General features: G+C 44.3%; 1 protein-coding gene across 2 annotated transcripts in view; it reads left to right on the top strand.

Annotated features, from left to right (window-relative positions):
- Positions 1-23,105, top strand: part of MAP3K5 (mitogen-activated protein kinase kinase kinase 5) — an 816,933-nt gene that overhangs the window by 565,102 nt on the left and 228,726 nt on the right. For both annotated transcript variants that reach the window (XR_014963045.1, XM_085611527.1), the window contains exons 10-11: positions 1,804-1,957; positions 10,414-10,521. Coding sequence is in view for 1 of the 2 variants with exons in the window: in XM_085611527.1 (XP_085467653.1) it covers positions 1,804-1,957; positions 10,414-10,521 (262 nt within the window). In the remaining variant the exon portion in view is untranslated. The remainder of the gene's footprint in view (positions 1-1,803; positions 1,958-10,413; positions 10,522-23,105) is intronic.

Raw genomic sequence — 23,105 nt, 5'->3', positions numbered from 1 at the left:
TTCCACCGGCGTCAGAACACGCTGCATAAACGCTAGCCATATTGGCTCTTTCGTCGCTTGTGTACTAAGGCCTTCCTCCTACACTTTCTACCACATGGGCCCAGGAAGTGTGGAGAGGAGATCAAGCTCCTTGCCTGCCACACTCCCAACAAGCATTGTCACTCACAATAGCTGTGGGTTTTTGTGTGGGGGGAGTGGTTGGTAATATTTGGGCGATTTCTGTGTGTGTTGACCAGCAGCTTCATAGAAAGAAAATCTCATAATGATACAGCATCTGGGGCTACACCACTGTGGAAGCTGGGAGTAGGGTCCCCTGTGCTGAGTTAGAAGATGAAGTTTACATTGTAAGCGGTGAGCTTTACCGGAATACACAGCAAAATATTTCATAGTAGCTACATGTGGCAAACGCACAGTATTATTATTGTATCTTTTAGAAAGTTTAAAAGCTGTAAATCCAACAACATGTTAACTTGACAGCATAGCGAAGTGAATGAATGCAGAAGGGCGATTAGTTAATAGCACTATGTCTTCGACAAGCCAAGAGATCCAGAAACTATGAAGTTTCTAAATTAAAAATGCCATAAATTAGCAGTTAAGCGGTCATTCTGTCAAAATAAAAGCATGAATGAACTCCCACTAGGCCTCAAGCTACATATTGCAGCTGCCCACTATCCAAATTGCTAAGCGATGTTCCGTCATCAACTACTATTGGATAGTCGGAACCATATATCCATCCTTAATTGCACCCAGTAAGTAGCAAAACCAAGTAGCAAAACCATTTCTAGCTGTGCTTGAAGTGGGAATGCATCATTTGTCAGGGCCGCCCTGATATCAATCCTATTGATTGATTCCGCTATCTAGGAGATGGCTGAGGATTAATATAGGAAGCGGGTCTGTTATTTCCTCATTTTAATAGTCATGTAGTGGAACGAGTATAATTCAAAATTCTGTACAGTGGGTCGAGTCGTTCTAATGAAATCCGGGTTAAGCCTCAACAGATAACGCAGATTTTGCTAATTCTAGTTACTTAAATAATGATTGAAGTATTTGAGATGCCAATGCGGACATGTTGACTGCATAACTCAGCCATGGACACCTCTGTCCGTCTAGCCATCTTCACCATTTCCTGTATCCTAAGTGAACAAGCCATGGGTAAAGGAAATCCCCGATGATCCACTGCAAGTCCAGCTCCCTGGCCCCAGTATGTTGTCGATGCTGCTGTTCCTACTTTAAAGCTGTGACCATAAGCTTTGCAGCAAATTGTTGCTTCTTCTAGATCATCACAGTGATGAGGTACTATTACTTGTGTAGTGCTTCTCAGCTTTGTTTGCAGTGTGCGGCCCTGATCAAGGTGAGTGACAGCACTGTGCTCCCGACCTGATCCAAAGAGCTTCCTTTTCTTTGGTAAGCACTCAATGGATATGATGCTGCCCGCAAGGCTTGGACCACATAATAACTTATCCTACGCGACTAGTCGAACACATTTGTTCATGTGAAAGGTAGTGCCGCGGTTTCTGGATTCACTGCTGGAATTAGGAAGTTGTCTTTGTTGCTCTGTGGGTGATAGCACATTGAGTGATTTTCTCTGTCTTATTGTCTCTTACTGCTGAGACTGCGGTAAGCTGGAATCAGAAAGCTGGTGTGCTTGTAGATACCCTTCTCTTATAAGCACCTATTGAAGTGGTACAGCCGGGTACAGTCATCAAGTTCTTTTAGATATCCATATATGAGCCTAAAAGTTCTATAAACTGTTTTGTTTAATTCTTCAATCATCATGCACTATATATCACTGGTTCGTTCTAGGTACATCAAATCTACCGTGGAGGTCATTTTGATGCATCAACATTTTAAGAAGCAAATCCCTGAACAGTATGTTGCAAAACAGGAACTTGTGGACTTCTGGATGGACTTCCTTGTCGAGTCCACAAAGACCGATGTTGCTGTAGTTCGCTTCCCAGTAAGTGTTTTTTTAAATTTGGTTTTCCACTGTGTGGTCTACTTAAACAAGCAATTTCTTCCATATCTAGCAGTTGGGCAGTTACCAATCATGCATTTATATATATATATATATATATATATGTGTGTGTGTGTGTACACACATGTGAAAGATGAAGCCCTATCTACGTTTGATTTTGTTTGCTACACATACACATTTATTGTTTTGTTTGCATTCTTATTTTCTGACTGCATGGCAGCTTTTTAGGTCTCGCCTAGGCAGCGCGCATGTGCCGCTCTAGGAGATGACCTTTAGAAATTGGTCTGCTCTTTTCCACACACTCCTGCATGTGGGGGCATCCCCCTTGCGGGAGCGAGCAGCGGTGCGCGCAGGGGCCATCTGTTTTCTAATGAGCTTTCACTTTCGTGCTTGTTCAAGCAGCGGCTATTCTCCCCCAAAGGACTATTTAGAACTAGATGGCAGATTTGTAGGTGAAGCGCTATCTGGCTTTATTTCTTCTAAAGAAGCATAAATCAAAACGCATTCTAAGCACAGATTTTTGCTGCTGCCAAAATGTGCTCAACATAGAATGATACAGAGGAAAAAAAGAGCACTTCCCTTATGAATGCTTAATACGGTGTAAAATAGCCCACAGTGCAAAAAGGGGCATCCTTAAAAAGAAATAGCACTACAACTTTGTGTGTTGTTCACAAACTTTTTTGAATCTCAGGCAAGAAAATGGGTGTTGTTTGGTAAAAACGTCCATGCCACTTACGTCTGTCCCTCGATTTTGGGGCGATATTTTTGATAGCGGGCAGCACGAAGGTGTGTTTATGCTACTGCAGTTTCTATTTGGCGGATATTTCTCATTTGTTTATGTTCATCACATCATGAGCTGTATTGTTAGCTCGTTTCTCTCTGAGATGTTACTTACATCATACTGAATAGGTCCAAACAAGGCACCATGTCCCCATGATTGTTGAACATGTTTGAGAGATATCTGTTTGTGTTTCAGTTCCGACCGATATGACGGAGTTATTAGATTATGACACAATCCTGAGTTTTTCCTTGTAATGTCAGTACCAACGCCTCCCCTTCAACAAAAAAGTTGGGGGTATTTCAGATTAAGAACTCGCATACCTACAGACCTGGGCCTCGTTAATTGGTTCTGGTGGGCGATAGGCTGCAAGAGGGCAGCAAAGTGGCCAGGAGGTGTGTGGGGTGTGATGGCATTCCTTCCATTTTCTTTCCTTACATTCTGAAAGTGTCTGAGATTCGAGAAGCTGTTGGAGTAAACCCTTCTATTCACTAAGCATAATTCAGACTCCGCCTGAAAGTTTGTCCTGCGTGAAGCACACTTTGCTCATAGTCATTCACAGGCACACAACATACACATTCTACGTGTGTGTAATGTGTTCAATGCGAGCTTACATTGCACTGATGTAAAATGAGGGTGTATTTGTAAAGGTGAACAGTTCTGCAAGGGTAAGGAGAAGTCCAGTTCTGACTAGATTTGCGCTCACACAAAAGTAACATTTGGGGCAATCACAGGTATTCAGTGTCTAACCTCTGACACTTAGCACAACTACCTTGCACCAATATGGATCTGGTGTAACTGGTGTAAAAGTGCTATAATGTGCAATGTATATGAAAACTATTTTAGGAGGAACTGCAGACAATAAAATAAATAAAATACTCCACAGTTTTGCTCTTATTCATCAATTGTTTTCTATGACTATTTGTGGCTTACTCCTATCTTACAAGAGATTTACTCCTGAATGTTTATAGCTGATTCCCGAGGAATGTTTATGAATAATTGTTCTTTAATTACATCCCATTTAACCCGGAGTGAGACAATTCTTCCAGTAGAAAAAGCTTTGAAGTTTGCACCGCATAAGCCCTAATGCATGTGTAATTTACATGATGCATTCATTGCACAATGGTTTGTTTGATTAGGAAAGCAGGTGTAAAGTACGAAAGAAAGTGATGTCATCGACTGCATATAGGCAAATGCATATATAGTTTGAACATTAGGACATTATAAACATTTAAGACTAGGAGAAAAGTGTAAATCACATACATGGGATATTACACACTCCAAAAGCCTTAATTACTCATTTAATGTGGTTATTGTGTGCATTATACAAGTACAAGGTATGGTTAGCAAGGAAGGAGTAAATTGCCAACACTCGACTCGATGCACAATACAGTGCCTGCGTCTCGGTGTAGATGTAAAGTACACCAAGCATGCTTACACACATGTAGTCTACGGTAAGGAACATGTGTAATGCAATACTGAGAAAGGAGTAGCTGGAAGGGGTCAGGAAGTGGTCCGGGAATACCAATGCGCTACAATGCACGTACAGGGAGGCGCTATATGGTCAGGAAAGCATGTAACTCACCAGTGCACCACAACAGCACACACCGCGTGAGTCCTCACTGCAAGGTAAATGATATAGTTTAATAATGCACACTTCCCAATGCATACATTAAACCTATATGTAAGATTAGGACACAAGCTGTGAATTAGCAACGTATATATATGCCATACGCTGCGTGGATCGCAATGTAAAACTTACTGACATGCATTGACTCAACTTACTACCCCTAATTAATGAAGGTAGATATATTTCCAAATAAGAGGCGTGCCTCCAACATAAACGGTGTGATTCCGGACATGCCTGAAATGTAACATCCCTTAAACAATGTGCCTCTGGGGCGTGGACATGCCTCCCAGATGTGGAAGGTGAGGTTTTTAAAAGTAAAATGTATTGCACAGGCGGATGTGACGAGCAAACCCGCCGTAAAACAGCAATGACTTTGGAGAAGGGCTAAGAGGAGCTTTAAATATTGAGTGGTGAACAGGGCTTTAAGTGGGCCGGATCTTACCGGGTCTGAGCACCGGCAGTTTTTTAAAGGGGGCCTCGAAACTGGTCTCTGTCAGGCTCTGTTTTGTGACCTGGCACATGCGGTCCGTTTTTTTTCCCGAGCGTTACAGAGAAAGGAAAATCCTTTAAAGAGAGTTATTTTCTCTCTGGATTTCCCTTCTCGTTTTTGAAACTCAGGAGCAGCAACATTGTGGTGGTGTCATCAGGGCTTTAAGTGGAAGCCTTTTCAATATTATATACAAGCCATAGTTGCTGCTTATTTATCTTATGCAACTAACAACCATTGACAAAGCCAATAGTCCTGACTTGTTGTAGGTATGATGTTACTTGTTGTATCGTATATCTAGATGCAATGACAGAAACCGCAAAATACCAGTTGGTGGCACAATATGCTGAGCACAGATTTTTAGCTTGGGTGTTTTTAAGCCACGCCCTTAATTACATTGGCCACGCCCCTTTGAAAGACCCCCTAGTTTTTTCATCCCACTTAAAGCCCTGGTGGTGAATAAAGCCGCGCCATCTGTTCCGGCTGTAAAGCCGTCGTGTACCGGGAGATGGAGGGAGCGAGTGACGGGGAGCGGGGAAACGTTCCTTAAATCAAGAAATATTTCATGGAAGTGGTTTCACAGGTTTCAGTTAGTTTGTTCTGAATATATTACACTACTGTCAGTCTCGAGCTCCGTCCTCCCCACAGCTTGCTCGGTAACGCGGAAGGATTTTTGCTGCTTCATTTAAACTATCATTTTGCCATTGGCGGGCTCCCTGTTTTCCTCCTTATTCGTGTAATTCTCAGTCTTGATAGGGAGTTGCTGCCTCACTTCCACCATATAGAACCAGCAGCTCCGCGCTGTGTGCTAATACTATTAATGCACATTAAACTTATTTCATTGGTTGAACCAGTGGTCGAAGTGGGGGGAAAATAGTAGGAGAACTGTGGGCGGAGAATCAGAGGGCGGGAATAATGGGGTCAGTGGGCGGAGATAGAGGTGTGGCCAGGATTGGCGAAACATCCCAATCTTTAGTATTTGTTTGGCATTTCACTGACCAGTTACAGCTTATTATGTTATGTAATTCAACCAATGGATACACATGATTATTTAACGATTAATATGAGTTATTGACATATAAATAAATTCACAAAGAGGGATATGTTTCTAATCACAGAATGTCCCAAATATGCTTAAAAATTGAAGCACAAGTCATTTGTTTCCAAGCCATGGAGTTTCTGTCGTCAGCGATATACACAGCGACAATCAATTTTACGTGTGTAAATCACTGTACAGGAAATGTTACATAAGACAAAGGACTACAAGATGTAGGAGTCACATGACAACCATATTAGTAGGCAGTATAGTTTAATAGTGATTGATCTGGAGAAACACAAATTCAGAATTTAAAACTTAATACCATGATTGGGGGTTCTCTTTAATAATCATTATTGATTTCTATCCAAATGAACACTTTTTGCAACATTAGGCTAATCAAAGGCTTAGGGAAAAAACTATAAAGCTCTAGTTTATACCTTGCAGTTTGTATGCAGCTCTTAGATGAAAGTTAATAGCTCACTGTTCTTTGTTAGGATTTTAACTTATAAACTGCAAGTAACAAAAGGATCTTACTGACAAAAGCAGTAACCCACTGACCTATTTACAATATGTGCACTTTGTGATGGGCATGGTACATTTTCTTTGCAGCAGGCACATTAACCCTCTGCGCTATCTTTCCCTGAGTCAAAACTTCCACTAGACAAAACTTCGATCTCTCTCTAGGAAGAAGTTTATTCACCGGAGTTATCATGACATTTTTATTATTGCACAAAATTGCTGTAGGCCAGGAAGGAGGCAGCATGTGCTTTTAAAACCATAATTTACAACGCCCCCACTCAAAGTCAGCATCCGTTGCAGTCACACCGGTCGCACCACCCTTGAGCCAGCTCTTCTCAGGGGTCCTGTGACCTCAGTGACAGTCACGGTTGCTCTAGGGTCTGCTACTTCGTAGGCCTGCCCACAAGACTGGAGGTGAACTTGAGTATGGATTGAAGACACCAGGGCTTTTCCGGTTTTGCGGGGCCTTCTAAGGTCTAACATGGCTATGTGCTCCCTCAGGAGAGTGGTCTTGGGGACTGTTCATGAAGGCTGAACCTGGTTCCCTAATTCTAAATTCGGCAGCTCTGCCCCCAGTGCTACATCCACTCCCTCACTGAACACTATACTGCCCCACTGAGAGAAATTCACACTGTCTTCAACTACAATCCAATTTGACCTGCTATAAACAACCAGATGCGACTCAATTCAAATTGCGCACTCGGCAAGAGCAATATGCTGCCTAAAGGAAAAAGTAACAACATCCTGGAAAAAGCAAACACTCATAGGGAATGAAAGATTAAATAAAGCATGTGAAATGTAAGCAGAAACAACATTGTGAACTTAACGCTTTTACATTTATGCAGAAATCAACGAGTATTTTTGCCTGAACACTACAGGGCCCAGAAAGGACCCATTTCAATGTCCACTGCTTATATGCTCACAAGACGTAAGCAGTATGGTTTAAAAAGACCACGGGCCATATTATCAAGGACGGCGTTAAAAATTATCGCCGGTTTAGCAGCAGAAAACTGCGGCTAAAGCTGCAATAATGGGCTTGATAATATGCCCTTGAGAATTCCAATAGAAGCCCATTTTCTGGTGTGAACCTGGGCTTCTATTGGAATTCTCTAGGGCATAATATCAAGCCCATTATCACCGCTTTAGCGGCAGTTTTCTGCCGCTAAACCGGCGATAATTTTAACGCTGTCCTTGATAATATGCCCCCCAATTCGTGAACACAAAGCCGCCGTACACATTTTGTTTTCCATTCCACCCATCAAACAGGTATCGCAGTACCTCCAAGTTTGGCGCACTTCTCCACCGCGGGAAAACAGCGCTTCACTGGCAAACTCAGTAAAGTGACGCTAATGTTTGTGGGGTTTGAATAAAACCAATCTGGCCACTTTAAGAACACTCCGTCTTGTTTTTTTATTGATTTTTCATATTATGAACCTTTTATTTCCGAGGCTGCACTTTGGAATAGAAAAATGTAAAAATGGCATTTCCAGCAAAAGTTTTCTTTTTTGCATCAATTTCACAGGCGAACAAATGAACGACAGAAAGAAAGAGGGTGAGAACCATTTCTTGAGTCATGGTTTTCGGTAAGTGAGGAGGAGTTAGACAGACAGAGGGAATAGGAGTAAGAACGAGGGTGGGGGGGGGGCAGCTGCCAGCGGCAGAGCAGAAGCGGACACTGTCCTTGTCTCGTCTGGGCAGGAAGCAAGAGACGGAGACCTTTTCCTTCCCTGCTCCCCGCCCGTCCCCGAACAGCCACTAATGCCAAGCCTTCTCTAAGGCAGTGGATATTTCTGACGTCCCGGGACGCATGTTCAAAATAAAAAAGTAGGGGAACAGAAGCTATAGAATTAAAGAAGTAGGGGCACGCCGTGCCCTGCCGTTTCCGCCCACTTCGACCACTGCGGTTGAACGCATCTGTCAGAAAAGACCGAATACCCGGTTGCTAGTGGGGTAATTTATGAGCAGTCACTGGGTCTGTGTTTTCTGTAGCGCAGAGAAACCCCCGGGTATTAATTTTATATACAATAAAATGTGTTTATCTGTTCATTTTTGCAGTATGGTATAGCGCATACCATGTCTGCACGGGCACCATAGCGCTGAACAAGAGCTGAAATCAAACAAAGTATGCTGAAAATATACATTAAATTCGAAAACAATGGTACAGTTAGTGCATCCCTCTGTGTGTCCTCTGCTCACCCACCCATCTTTTCTTACAGATGTTTCTTGGAAAATTACAATTTTAGTGATGTTGTTCTTATGTTAAAAAATTACATTCATGCAAATATGAACGAAAAATGGCAGCAAGATATAATTCAGAGAATTAATCATCATGTAGTCCCTTAAAGTGCCATGACGACAACATGCTTGACATCCCTAACGATAGTGCTTTGAGAATTAAGCGCCTACCTGCAGAATAACAGAATTAGGAAGCCTTCACCTATTATCCAGTCAGCACAAGAAGCTGGAAAAATGGACAACAATCCATTGGGCGGAGGGGTGAGGGTGAGGGGGGGAAGAGTTGGCTGGATCATATTTCTGGGAACCCCCAAAGGTGTACCTCAGTATGAGGTAAGGTAAGGTACATTTTTATTGTTTAGTTAATTAAAACCATAACAATTTTGGCATAAAAGAAGATAAACACGGCTTCAGAATTTAAAACAAGACCTATCACTTTGTCCAATCTTAATCTTTACAGAAGTGGTCAAAAATGCTTCTGACACTTCTTTATTATAACTTTACATAGTCAAAGTCAATATCTCTGGCTAAACACTTATAAGGTCCCAAAGGCAAGACCTATTGGCTATGCCAATGCTTGTTCTATGGAGCCATTCCCTTGAATGTGTTGCCTTCTTATTACAAACCCCCAGTTTAGAAAAAATAAAACAAATGAAGAGGAGCCACCTCGTGTGGTGCCATATGGTCACCACAATTTCATTTCTTTTGTTGGTAAAGGACCTTTGAACCATGTCAGTCACAGCTGTACATAGTACAGTGTCTATCGAGAGGGCACATGGATTATAAATCCCACCTGTGATAACGCTCCTCCATTACCATTCTCGGTTCAGTGATGGCTCTGTCGCCTGCAATGCTGTCTTTTTTCTAAGGAAGCTGCGCTGCACTATTTAGCATTACGCCTAAGAGGTATCCAAGTCCGGCCAACCCATCTTCGTACAGGTAGTATCGGAGTACCTGACTAGCTATTGCCCAACTGGTATGAGCCAATGTAGCAAACACATCTCATTTAAAGATACTCACCAATGCGAACCAGTTGCTCACGCAACTGGCTGCTGGCCGCTAATTAAATGTGCTTGACCAATTTTCAGTCTTACTTACCAGGCCCTGATAATAAGTTGTCGAGGGTGATAGCCCAAGTGAAAGGTAGACTTACTAAGGGTTCACACCCAGGCATCTTTTCTCTGATAAACGTTGTCTGTTGATGTCCCAGAAATACATGTGGTTGAACAGCATCTTGGTATCTATAGGGATAGACAGTAAATCCTTGGTCAGATTTTCCCTAGGGAGTATGGCAACCATTGTCTAGTACAGCTCAGGGGGATAAAGTGTCTATTACAAATATTGATCTAGGAGTTAAAAATAATTTCCTTTTTCACCTATTTACCTGTAACTGTGCTCTGAAAATTTATATTTTTGATGGGAACACACAGGTCCTGTATATGAAACACACAACGCGGAACTTGTAGGCACTGTGTTAAACATCTGATTGATACCTCTGAGCGTCACACACGAAACTCAAGTTTGGGTCAAGAAACTGCTTAGTTTAGCACCATTTTAGAGTAACTCCAACTCCACAATCAAAAATGAGCAAGGTCACACAGGGACCAGTCAACACACATTGCCTTCTTTCGGTTGTTTCCACTCATCTGTTGCTGTGCCTTTGCTGGGATCAGTCTTCCGGACTGACCATCCAGCTCATTCATCAGGAACTTATTTCATTTGTAAATGTGAGTTTCCTTCTGTCTCGCAGGTTTTAATTTTGGAACCAACAAAGATTTACCAGCCATCCTACCTCTCGATCAACAGCGATGCTGACGTGAAGACTGTCTCCATATGGCACGTGTACCCGGATGACAAGGTAAACCATAAAGCACGAGGGCATTCAGCAAGGCTCCATGATTTGTTTAGTGCAAAAGGGTCACCATATAGTAAAAAGGGTTGTGTATGTCGTGGCTAAAGAAGAAACCAGCATCCTTTACTTGACCATGCCAAATACGTTTTGCTCAAAACAAGGCTTTGATTGTACCCGGTTCAGTTGATATTCATTTCCCTTCCATTCATTTAATCTAAACTCGTGCAGATAATTAACTGTCCCATATAAAGTGCACGTTTCACATCTGTTGGAAATGCATTTTTGATGGGATACGTTTCTTGCCAATAGATCTGACAAAATGGGTGACCCTATACACTCATCGTCCACAATAAAATTCATTTTTCCCACAGACAAAATTATAAACTCACATTCTACCAACCAAGCACAACAAACTGAGTGTCCTTTTCACTCTCCCCTGAAAATTGACCCAGGTCTTTCAATGATTTGAAGCGACATCTAAATAAATGCGGGTACTAACCGTTTCTTTTTTCGGTTGATGGGTCACTGATTTTAGCCACAAATGTGGATATATCCGGGGTGGGCCCATATACCACCAGTGACGGCTGCTGGAAAACTAAAGTGTGGGGGGGGGGGGGCATTAGGAGGGGGATTAAGGAAATAATTTTAATAAAAAATAAACATACCTGTTCCAAGGCTGCCGGCCGCCTTTGTGTTCCTCTTCTCCCTTGATGGTGTCCCAGCAGTCCCTTGGACACCAGCACAGGCTCCCCACCCAATCCTGGCGCTTTTCTCAATAGCATGAGAGCAGTGCCGCTATTGGTCTGGGCAGCATGGTTTGCCGCCTCAGACAGTGCCTGGGAGTCTGTGCTGTTTCTCTAACATGGCTGTGCAACACAGCTGGGTTGGAGAAACCTAAGTTCACATAATGGTTTGGTCGCTTAAGGCGGCCAGCCAAATCGTCATGCACACTTAGTGTGCACTACTCTTCCCCTGCTAGCTGTGATTACAGCCAAGCCCCACCCCGTCCAGACTTGGCTGGCTCTAGAGGTAAACAGGAAAAATAAAATGATAATAAAAACAATTTAATTATCATTTTGTATCCCTTTTCCCTCAGCTGGCTCTCAGCAGGGGGTGTCACGGTCCTCCGCCATAGCGGAGGAGCCGTCCTGTATACCACTAGCAGCTTATTCTGTGACCCACAGGTAAGGAAAGCTCCCCTGTACCGCCCTACTTCACGAGAAGAGACTGCCAAATAACCCTGGGACTCGTTGAACAAATGCAGTGACCCACCACACAGGAGCTGGACCCGGTCACCTTGTCCTCGCACCATTAGTCATATTCCATTAGTGAGATTATGCAAATTCCTTACATGGACAGCCCTGCCCTTTGGCCTTCAGCAAGACTTGTGCTGGTCTTGGTAGGTTTCAGGCATATAATACCAGTCTAACCGCATAGTGCTGTGTAGAATAAGGTTTTTATTTCATGTTTAGGTTGAAAATCAGCTGGAACCAACCTATCTTTATGGCTTTTGGAAAATGTAATTTCCATTCTGTGTTCCCAGACTCCTCTTTCCACATGTCTGTCTTAACATGGGGCTTGTGTTTGGAGAAAGCCAGATCTTCATTTAAGTTGTGGCTGTCTATAGCATACAGTTTATATTTTTACTCCGCGAAGTGACGTATTCACTTTTTTTTTTCACCTGGGTGTGGGCAGCACTCCGGGAAACCACATAATCATCATTGTTTAAGACATGGAAGATTACAATTCTACACAATGGAAACATTGTGTCTGAGACTGGTACTTCTGCCAAACATTACCACTTTATTTTTAAATGCAGAATGAATACTGAAAGAAGGCATTGGTTTCATGCGCATTGCCGCTCAGCGTGCCTGCAGCACTTTCTATGCTGACATTTAAAGCGGAGTACAATAGAAACATTGGCAGAATTTAATAAGGAAATTAGAGAGTTTAAATGACTAATCAAGTCTAAGATTTATTTAAGTCATCATTTTGCCTCTTAAACAATGAGGGACTGAATACAGAACAATGAGTCATATGGTTGTCAGTTCCTTGTGTGTCAGGGCACATTGAATATTCAGTAGCGGACGGTGTATGGGACGCATGACAGGGCGGAAGGGGAGGCATAGGGGTCGCTAAGGGAGAGGGGTAAATAAAAAAATATTTTTTTTCAAAAGTAACTTCAGCCGACCACGTCGCCTTCCTCTGCTCCTCTTCTTTAGGCACGGGCTCCCAGAATGCCCTGCGGCCAATCCTGAAGCTGCTCTCATGCATGAGAGCAGCTTCAGAATTGGCCTGAGCTCCCTTGATTAGCGCTCCAGGACAGACCAGGAGTCTGTGCCTGCTCTCTCCAGCCCCAACAATGCAGCTGTGGTAGGAGAGAGCTTCACTGCCCATGACGGGTTGGCCGGCCTGAGATGCCATAATGCGCAGTGAAGGGAGTGCACCCACTGGCCCTGCCTTCAAAACACAACGGGCAAGGAGAAATAAAACTAGTGTCGTTTTATTTTTCATTCCTCCCGTTTTTGAGGGGCGATGCTCCTCCACCATAGCGGAGGCGCCGCTGCTGCGTATTCTATGTACGTCCTTAGCTCAGGAATGGAATCCATTGTCCATTTATTATTGATGCGATCAATACTTAGGGGTGCATTGGTCCTACAGAGAAAGTTATAAATTAAATCATACAAACAGGCCAAGCAATGTAAAATGCACTGTGGTAGCCATACGCACTCCTTGTGGGGTGTGAGGAAAGCACATAGCAGTGAAATTAAACACCAAGGTAGATTACCAAGTGCAAGTACACCATACTGTAAATATGATGGATCATCTGTTGAGCTCGGACTGAGAAAGATTAACAAAGTAAAAAAACTGAGATTTAGGTATAATTAGCCATCAGTAGAAAAGGCTAATCAGAGCTTATTGATCAGGGTTGAGGGTTATCCTGTTGGATGTCAGTTTTATTGGTCCGCGCCACAGAGTAGATTGTTCGAAATGAAACGCAGAGAAACAGGACGGCAAACGTTGGAATGTTGGTGTAGATGGTCTGCATCAGACATTATTGGCCCTCTGTACTCTATTGTGTTCAATGGAGCTCTCAACATTCCACTGCATAATAACTTGGGGGTTAGCTGTTATTGGCCTTCGGAGAAGGGCATTAAGGCTATTAGCAACCCGGAACCCAAAACAGAGCGAGAGGAGTGGGAGCAGGTGCTGCCTCTCATCTGAATTATAGGGTAAAAAAAAAACTGTTCCCTGATTCAGTGACGCTCCTTTCGCCTTAATCTCTGATGCAGATGTTTAAGACGCGGCTCTCCAGGGTCCTTCCTTACTTTCTAAAAGGAGAGTGTAAACCTGATGGCCAAAGAGAAGCAGAACAATAAACAAACAAGTTAGTTTATTTATCTTTTTATACGTTTTATTGGGCTTCCCTTTTAACAAAGCCAGGGGAGGAGCCCGGACTGTGTGTCTGAAATGGGGCCTCAAAGTAGTAGGAGCGCTGAAGGAAAATAAAAAAACATTTTTTTTCCCAGTCTAGCTTGAGGTGAGAGCCAGCTTCTGCCCTGAAGTCGTTCCCTATTTTCCCCATTGTTTGCCCTTACCCTGGATGGTGGAGGGTTGCGTCCGTGGCTGTGGGGGATGGGGCTGAGGCCCATAGCACACCCGTGAACATGGAGCTGGCAGCCCAAAATGCCGCAGTTATGACCCTGTAACTGTAATTATGGTCTGCAAAGAGTCCATTCTGATTGGTGGCTAGCTCGGAGACGTTTTAAGGCATGGGCAAAGCGGGCAATTGCCCAGGGCCCCCACCTTCCAAGAAAGCCGCTGGGAATGTTAAATACTCACTTTTTTTTTAACCTTTTTTCCTATTTTAACGTCTCTCCTCCTTCTCTGTCCACCTCTTCCTCTGACTGTCTTTTGCTATGCGGTGTCCTCGGGCAAGACATAGTTTAACTGTTTTTGTGTGACCCTTTTACTGTACATTTTACAGAGTAATAAAATTCACAGTTGTTCCGGAGAGAGCCCCAAAAATATGTCTTGCATAGGGCCCCCCAAATCCTTAAGATGTTACAGGGCGAGATCCCAGCATTCCATCCAAGTTACTAATAGTTATTACTTTTCTACATTTCCCCTCAGAATCACTGTGATTAGCTTATTGTGCACAAGGGACTTCAGTATGTTAACCTCGAATGGAGGTTCTTTGAAAGTTCGCCTTTGATCATGGCATGTCAGAGCAGCAAAAACTTGAACTTCTACAAGAGGTGCATTTATTTTAACCCTCCACATATGCCCATTTAGCCTGTCAAATCATGTTACTTGCAATGGAAACTCCTTTCTATCCCCAGTGCCTAAACCAGTGAGTGTTCGCTCCTCTCAGAAGGAGGAACCTCTGCACAGTAAGTTCTCCATCACAGTTTTCTTCTTCCATCCCGTATTATCAATTGTAGCTACTCTTCTGGAGGTTGGTGGAACTGCTGTGATGAACTACCTCCCTAGCAAGCTGGTTTGAGGTCTTTTCCGCTTTCAAGTTTTATGAACAAGTTGTAGAAATTTTATTTTGTCTCCGTATGTTCTGTCATTGAATGAGATGCTGTAGGAGGTTCTTGATTTGTTTGTACATACGTGGTGAATTTCACCCAGATGTCATTCACTAGAGTACCTTGTGTTCAGATACCTGCAGTAGCGGCTGCTACCAAAACCAAGTGGTGAGGCAGGGCGGGGTAAGGCAATATATATATTCCACAAAGTAAAGCATACTCTGTCTTCTTGACACAATACGACACGACCACACGAAATCCTTTTCAGCGTGATTTCTTTCAAAACCAATCCACTCTATGCGTTTCGGAGGATGTAGCTCCTTGCTCACGAGTGAGCACGGAGCTACAAGCTCCGAAACGCATAGAGCGGATTGGTTTTGAAAGAAATCACGCTGAAAAGGATTTCGTATGGCCGTGTCGTTTTGTGTCAAGAAGAGAGTACGCTTTACTTTGTGAATTTATAGGGGTTTGCAACCCCGGCACGGCCCGCCGCTGCAAGTGGCTCGGGTTTACATGCGGACTGAAACGCTTGGATATATACATATATATATCGTACCTGCCGCTGACAAGAGTCCAGCTTCTTCAACAATCCCGTGTTGCACAGTCTCCTAGGCTCCCCACCCAATCCATAGATTGGTCTGAGCGGGCTGGGCTGATGCTCACTTAGAGACAGGGAGCCTGTGCCTTTTCTCTCACCCGGCTGGACAATACAGCTGGGTTGTAGAAATGTAAGTGCGCATGTCGGTTTGGCCATCCTAAGACGGCCGGCAAAACCGACGTGCGCACTTCCAGTGCGCAACTCTCCTCCTCCCTCCGCAGCCGGCTGCCATCCCAGACAATCGCCCCGTCCTAGATTCGGGCCACTCGACTCAGCCAGGGAAAAATTAAATGATAAATAGTTTTTTGTTTTTTAACCCCTTGGCTTTGATAAGAGGGCAAAGCTACTTTGTCATAACGGAGGAGCCTCCCCTGGATACCTGAATGTAATAAATCTGTCTTTTAGTGCTGTTTTACAGTGCTCGGACACCCTTGAGGCCTGGTTTGTGGTCCTCAAAATGATGTAAATAAATAAATAAAATGAGATGACTATCCATTTCTAGCGGTCATCCTACCTGCTTCGTTATTAATGCTCGGTGTGGCTGTAACCGCTGAACACCATAAACAATTCCGTTCCTCTACTTCTGCATGAAATTGCTTGGCCACTGTTTATGTGCTATGCTTCAGCACTTTACTGTCACCTAACATTCACCTTAGAGGTCCTATTTACATGCATATGTGTACAGTGTGGATGGCACATGGGTTAGACACTGAACCTGCTGAGGTGTCTGGAATCGCGCACAGAGGGATGTCGTATAATAATGGTGTCATGGATTGCGGTTGGGTTGCGTAAGATAACAAGATCCTGTGGTGCAAATAGACCATTTTCTTGCAGGTAGAGATAGTAAGCACGTTTACGCCTCGACAGAAGGTAGCAATGCTTTATAAAAGAACAACAGACCTATGTAGTATGTCGTAGATGAGTAGAAACTTTTTGAGGTTAAGAAGGAGTGCAGAAACTACGGATAGAGCGCGGTCAGTGGCTTTACTCATACACCAATGTCACGTCCCACGGAAGTCCATTACATCCTTTAAATCTTCTTACAGAAAATATTAAACTAAGCAGCTCTTGTCTGAAAATGGTTCCAAAGCACATTACCTCGGATCCTCTCAGTAGTAGGATCATGACTTCACAACCAGTCCCTATACATGGCTTTTTGTGGATAGCTACTTTCTCACAACAAACTTTGTTTCCTCATGTGCTCCTGCAAATGTTCAGTTTTTTCTCCAGCTGCAAGGCAAAGCCACATTTTGCAAACATGCTAAAACATCTCTGCCACCACTTAGTAGCGTAGCATTGGCAGGGCCACAGGGGCGGTTGCCCTGGGTGCAAAATTCTTAGGGGCAGCCGCATTTTGCAACATGCTTAAACACATCTGTCTCCACTCAGTAGCGTAGCGTGGGTAGGGCCACAGGGGCGGTTGCCCCGGGCGCAGAATTCTTAGGGGCGCACAATTTGAAAAAAGGAATGGAAGGATACTTGCCTTGCCCCCGGCGCTGGCAGCCCACGCTACGCCGCTGCACCACTGTTGCATGACGTTGCACATTTGTGGCCTACTGTATCCACTGCCTGTAGATAAACTATGGCAGTAAAAGAGAAAGGATGTGGAATGATCATTTGATGTATAATATGGAATATTCTACCTCACTGCACTGTATTCACATCTCTCCAAATGCTATTTCCTACACATGCCTCCTTAATAGGACCCCGGGCAACCCGCCAAAACTAAATCAAATGCAACAGAGCCAATGAGTGCAGGGAACCTCGTGTTCTGTCGAGCTGTGGATAAGCCATTGCACCGATTTATGAGTAGACATCAAAGAAGTCGCTCTTAATACTTATAATGTAGCAATGAGCGGTAAATTCTGTCGTCCAGCTGTGTGCCAGTAGTCTCCCAGCAGCATCATTAGCATATCATTGATTTGTAAATGCGACGTGATCAACACAAATTTGAAGACCAGGTGAAAATGTACTCGGAGAGGCTCCCCACTAATTATAAATGTCAAGAATTCTGAATAATGAATGATTGGGTTACTTCTGTAGCGTGACTCAGCAAAGAGAACCACCTCAAGGCGCTTAGTGGTTTCACAGAATTGGATATGTGCATTTGTAAATTTTCTTTTTAGCGGTTCTGTTTTATTTACTTTTCTGCAAAATAATTCGGTATTCCAACATAAATAGAGCAACGAGTGCAAATATTAATTACATTTCAGATGCTTTTAATTATATTTAAAATTATTCACAAAACAGTAACAATATGAACACCAATACTACTTCAATTTTTAAATAATTGGAAGACATAAATAAAACCCTGTGCGTTTACATCCATTCACAGATGGCAATACTTAGCCATACATAAAAATGCTCCCCAAATCACTACAATTCCACGTAAAACTGTCAGCTGTGTACGCGTACACACGTATGTGGTACATTCATATGCAAATGTTGTAAACATGTGCATGCATGTTGGATCTTACATTCATTTATGTAGTGCCTCGCCAAATTTTTAGTTGTCACATAGTTTGCAGAATCGAATTTTTGTTCTTCAGCAAGAAAGTGAATAATGTACAAAAATGTGAAACCAACTAGCATTCAGTAACATTTATAAATGCAAGTATATAGTTTGTACAGCCAATGTCCCCTCACTACTCCGCTTCAGTTCTAAATTTGTGTAAAAAAAATAAAAATAAAGTGCATGGGTGCAAAGGTGTTCCTAGGAGTCCTGCATAATTATAGAGTTGCTGAAGATCGAGGCTGCCTAGCTTAATTTCACATCATGGCTTTTTTCTACCACCTCACATTTCCTCTCTCTTGATGTTACACTTTCTGATCGTTTTCATTCCATCTTTTGCCTGCTGTCATTATTTTTATTTCTTTCTCTTAACCTTGTTAATTTCTTTTCTCACTACTGCTCCGGTTCAAAGTCTCATAATGAAAAATACGTCCTGGATGAAAAAAAACATTTTTATAAACAATTTTATTGATTTTGAACAAAAAAAGAAAGACCAGCGATACAGTACATCTCAGTAATGATGACAAGTCCCACACTTGTTTGGATGTTGAACCATGGAAACTCATGACCCCAAGAGGTCCCAAGTAATAGATACAGTCAATCAAGTAAAATGTATTCATTCTATCTGACCCAACCATTTGCCCCAAACCTTGCGGTATTTAGTCGGACAGCCCCGAGCTTCATATAGGGGCTTCTCTTGTGCTGCGCACCAGTCCACTCCCTTGCTCCACTTCGCAACGCTAGGTGGGTTGGGAAGCTTCCAGTTGGCAGCTGTCTTTTTTTTGGCTACAAACATGGCCGTATTGAAGAACAGCTTGTCATTCCTGGACCCATCCAGACCGTCTGTGATCCCCAGGAGCGCGTTTAATGGGTTATGTGGGATCTCCCAACCCAAGACCTTTGTGAGCTCCTGTTCTATACACCCCCAATACTGCACCAAGAGGGGACAGGTCCACACCATGTGGAATAAGTCTGCCGGGTCTTGGCCGCAGTGCGTGCAGGATGCAGTTGGGTTCAAGCCAGCACTATGGAGGTGTTTGGGGGTTAAATAGGCTGTATGCAAATAGTACAGTTGGATCAGGCGGAGGCTAGCTGACGCAGTGGTCGTCTGGGGCGCCATCAGTGCGTCCCTCCAATCTTCCTCCTCAAGTGGTCCCACCCAGCTCTCCCATTGGCTTCTGAGCCGATCTAGTGTAGTTGGGGTGTTGATGGTTAGGAAACGATAAATACGGGAAATTCCCCCTTCTCAGGTTCCCCATCATAGTTTGCGCCTCTGGAGGACTATATCCTGATAGTGTTGTGCCGTCCGGTATATGTGAGTGGATGGCATGGCGTAGCTGTAAGTATCTGTAGAATTGTGATGGGTGTAGGGAGTATCTGGTTTGCAGATCTTGGAAGGTGCGTATGTGCTTGCCAGTCCACACATCCTCAAGTTGGGAGATCCCAATGAGGTCCTATGCCCGGAATCCTTTTAGTGCGCTAACCTCCCTAAGCCACGTGCCATGCCAGAGTGGTGTGTGTTGGGTCAGTTTGTTTGTCCAGTGGGTGTGGCGCAAGGAAGCCCGCTAGGCCAGAAGAACAGCCTGTGTCACCACAGGTAGAGTTCTAGGTATGGGCCCCCCATACATCATAGTTTGGATTCTAGGTAGGCCCAATTCGCTGAATTCGAGTCTGTATGCCGGGTCATACCATCCCCCATTAAACCAATGTGACTAGGCAGGTTGCCAGGTAGTATAAGTATAAGTTAGTCATCCCCATGCCAAAGGGTGGGAATTCGGCATCGGGCCAAGGCTATACGAGGTCTCCGACCGCCCCAGAGATATTTAGTGGTTAGGCTATCTAGTTCTCTGAACCTGGCCCGTAGGAAATAAAAGGGGGTGTTTTGAATGACATAGAGGAATCTAGGGAGGATCGTCAATTTAAAAAAGGGCGACCCTCCCTAGGGGGTTCAGTGGTAGCATCTGCCACTTGCAGAGGACTTCCTTAGCTCTCTTCACCAGTGGGGTTATGTTAAGGGACCAGGCGAGATCAGGGGGCATTGTGATCCAAATCCCCAAGTATTTAAAGGACTGCCGCCTGATTGGTATTGTGGATTGCCAATCGAAGCAGTCTCTAGTTAAGCGTTGAGGGACCAAGATCGATTTGCTTGGGTTAAGTTGCAGACTGGAGGCCTGTCCAAAGGAGTGTAGCGCCTGGAGACAGTGGGGACCAGAATGGGCCGGCTCCGCAAGGAAGAGTAAGACGTCGTCCGCGTACAAGGCGACTTTGTCTTCTTACGAGTTGGACCATTTCCAACCCTGATTTCGGTCGTCTGACCGAATGAGGCTCGCTAGGGGTTCCTTCGCTAAGGCGCAAAGGAGGGGTGGGAGAGGGCATCCCTGCCTCGTTCCTCTTCTAATGGGAAATGCTTCCGACAGTGCCCCATTGATGAGCACTCGAACTTGAGGTCGGGAGTAGAGAACCTTCACCAGGTTGCGAAAGCATAGACCAAAACCCATCTCGGCCAGCACGTCATCCAGGTACTGCCAATCCATGGAGTCGAAGGCCTTCTCAAAGTGAATGAGGAGTAGTGCAAGGTAGGGAGTTAGTAATTGGTGGTTTGCCAAGGCCAGGTGGAGACGTCAGAGACAGTGCCTAGTCCCCCGCATTGGCATGAGCCCACACTGGTCGGGGTGGATCAGGTTGATAAGGTAGGGCCTCAACCATTGGGCTAGGACTGCGGCAAATATTTTAACCTCTGTATTTGAGAGAGATTGGGTGGTAGTCGGCACAGTTGGACAAAGGCGATTGTGTTTTAGGGAAAACAACAATGGTGGCGACATCTTTTTCTGGGGGAAAGGAGCCCATCTCGAGGGCTTCAGCAAATAGATTGAGGTGTGGGACGAGTATCTCCTGGTATGTAGTGTAGTACTCCTGTGGGAGACCGTCAGGGCCTGGGGTTTAACCCGGTGATGTGCGCGGTATGGCATCATTGATCTCACGGGTAATGGGGAGGTCTATATCGGCAGATTCAGCTGCGCTGAGGTGAGGGAGATGGAGGTGACCCGAATTGAGCAGTTCTGGGAGAGAAGTTTCAGGGCGTTGCACTGAGTATAGCTCATGATTGTAGGAGGCAAAGTTCTGGGCCATTGCTAGAGGAGAGCGATGGGCAAAGCCGTCCGGGTCTTTACTCTCCGGAATTATGCAATTAGCCATAGGATATGTATCTAATCTATGTAGGATCTTCACTTTTCTATCCCCCCCCAGCCGTACACCCTAGCTATAGAGGATCTCCATAAGAGCTTGGCAGCGTCCAAAGAGAGTTGTTTAATTTCCCCTCTTAGGTGTATAAGTTGTCTCTCCTGAGTCTCGTCTCGGTCTTCTGGAGTGCGCTTTTCGAGGAGGAGTGCCTGGGCCTCTCGCAGGGTAATCTGGTTGGTCTGAGTGACGTTTGAGCTTAAGTTGGCCCTTGGCGAAGCCACGGATGGTGGCTTTTCCTGCCTCCCATTGGGTACCCGGGGATGGAACAGAACCAGTATTGGTGAGGAAGTTCTGCTGAAGCTTTGCCCCAATCGCTTTTCTAAACTCTTTGTCCTGGAGGAGACATGCGTTCATCCTCCAAGTTGGGCGAGTCGAGTTAGGGGTTCCCCAATGCTCAGAAGTACAGGCGAGTGGTCCGAGATGCCCCTGGGAAGGATAGTGATATTTCTAATCGTTTGGCAGTGGGTAGGGGGGACAAATATGTCTATATGTGCATGGGTGCGGTGTGCAGCTCATGTGTGAGTAAATTGCCTACTCTGGGGATGCCAACGTCCTGGAAATTAAGCACTCCTTGGGGTGTGGATGGGCCTAGTTACAAAAGCTCAACCTAACTTCGTGTGTAGGTTGCCATCAGTCCCATTTTATGGGAGGGGGGACACTCTTAGCTCATGGTTAAGCAGGTCATATTTCTCTTCTGTGTAGAATAATATTGTTATTTGAGTCCTTTAAATGAACACTTAAAGCCTTTCAGGCACGCACCTCATACTTTGTGGAATGCAAAGGTGATGCATATATATTTAAAAAACGATTTATGGGACAACCGAAGATTATCAGAAGGTCACAGAGGGCAGTTAGTAAAGCACACATAACATGGGCAATTCGAGAGAAAATATTTTCTCAGAGATGGTTCGAAGATCACCTCCATATATTCTTCACAATTTTTGGGGTGGGGCGGGGCCACACTGGTTTGCATATGGTTGGTCTCTGCCTTTAATGGCATAAACAAACTGAAAAAAAAATGGTCTCAAGTGCTGCCCAGAGTAATTACCAGTCGCTGAAATTAATTGACGCGTCCCATGTATTGCATTTTGTGCTATGAAATTTTACATTGAAAGGGATGAATTGCAGGGTCAGAGGTCAGCCTTGTATTGATGTGCATTTCATCCAAACTCTCAAGAGCAGTGCGCTGATGGTGAGCAGTAGCTCCAGCAGAACTCCAGACTTCTCAAGAGAGTTGAAATTGGTCATCTGGAGCATCTATACTGAGCCGTGCTGAATTTGAGCTGGTAGTTTTCAGTGCTTGGCACCGGCACTTAATTGTCAGCACCCGCTCTAGTGACAGTCCGCCACATGGCGGCGCTGTCTGTCCAATTTTGAGATGAGCCCAACAACAGTGTTTAATAAAGTCAATATACATAAAGAATGAATAATACCTTCACACCATGATTATAGTTTTGGGTGGCCTGGAATAGTCCAAATTGTCACACTGAGTGCAGTGTTTACTATTTTTTTGAGGGCGGGGGAGTTTTATATAGCGGAAACTCGACCCGAAGGTGTCGGAATGCTTTACATGAACACCAGTTGCGTTACAGACAGACACATTCATTTTTGTTAGGCACGGGGTGTTTTGCCCAGAATCACAGGATGTTGAGTGTCCTGCTGAGACTTGAACCCAGTACACTAGCTTCAAAGTCGTCCGCTCTAG

This window comes from Triturus cristatus, chromosome 6 (assembly GCF_964204655.1).
Source record: "Triturus cristatus chromosome 6, aTriCri1.1, whole genome shotgun sequence".
Lineage (NCBI taxonomy): Eukaryota > Metazoa > Chordata > Amphibia > Caudata > Salamandridae > Triturus > Triturus cristatus.
This window is presented reverse-complemented; position numbering and strand designations above follow the sequence as displayed.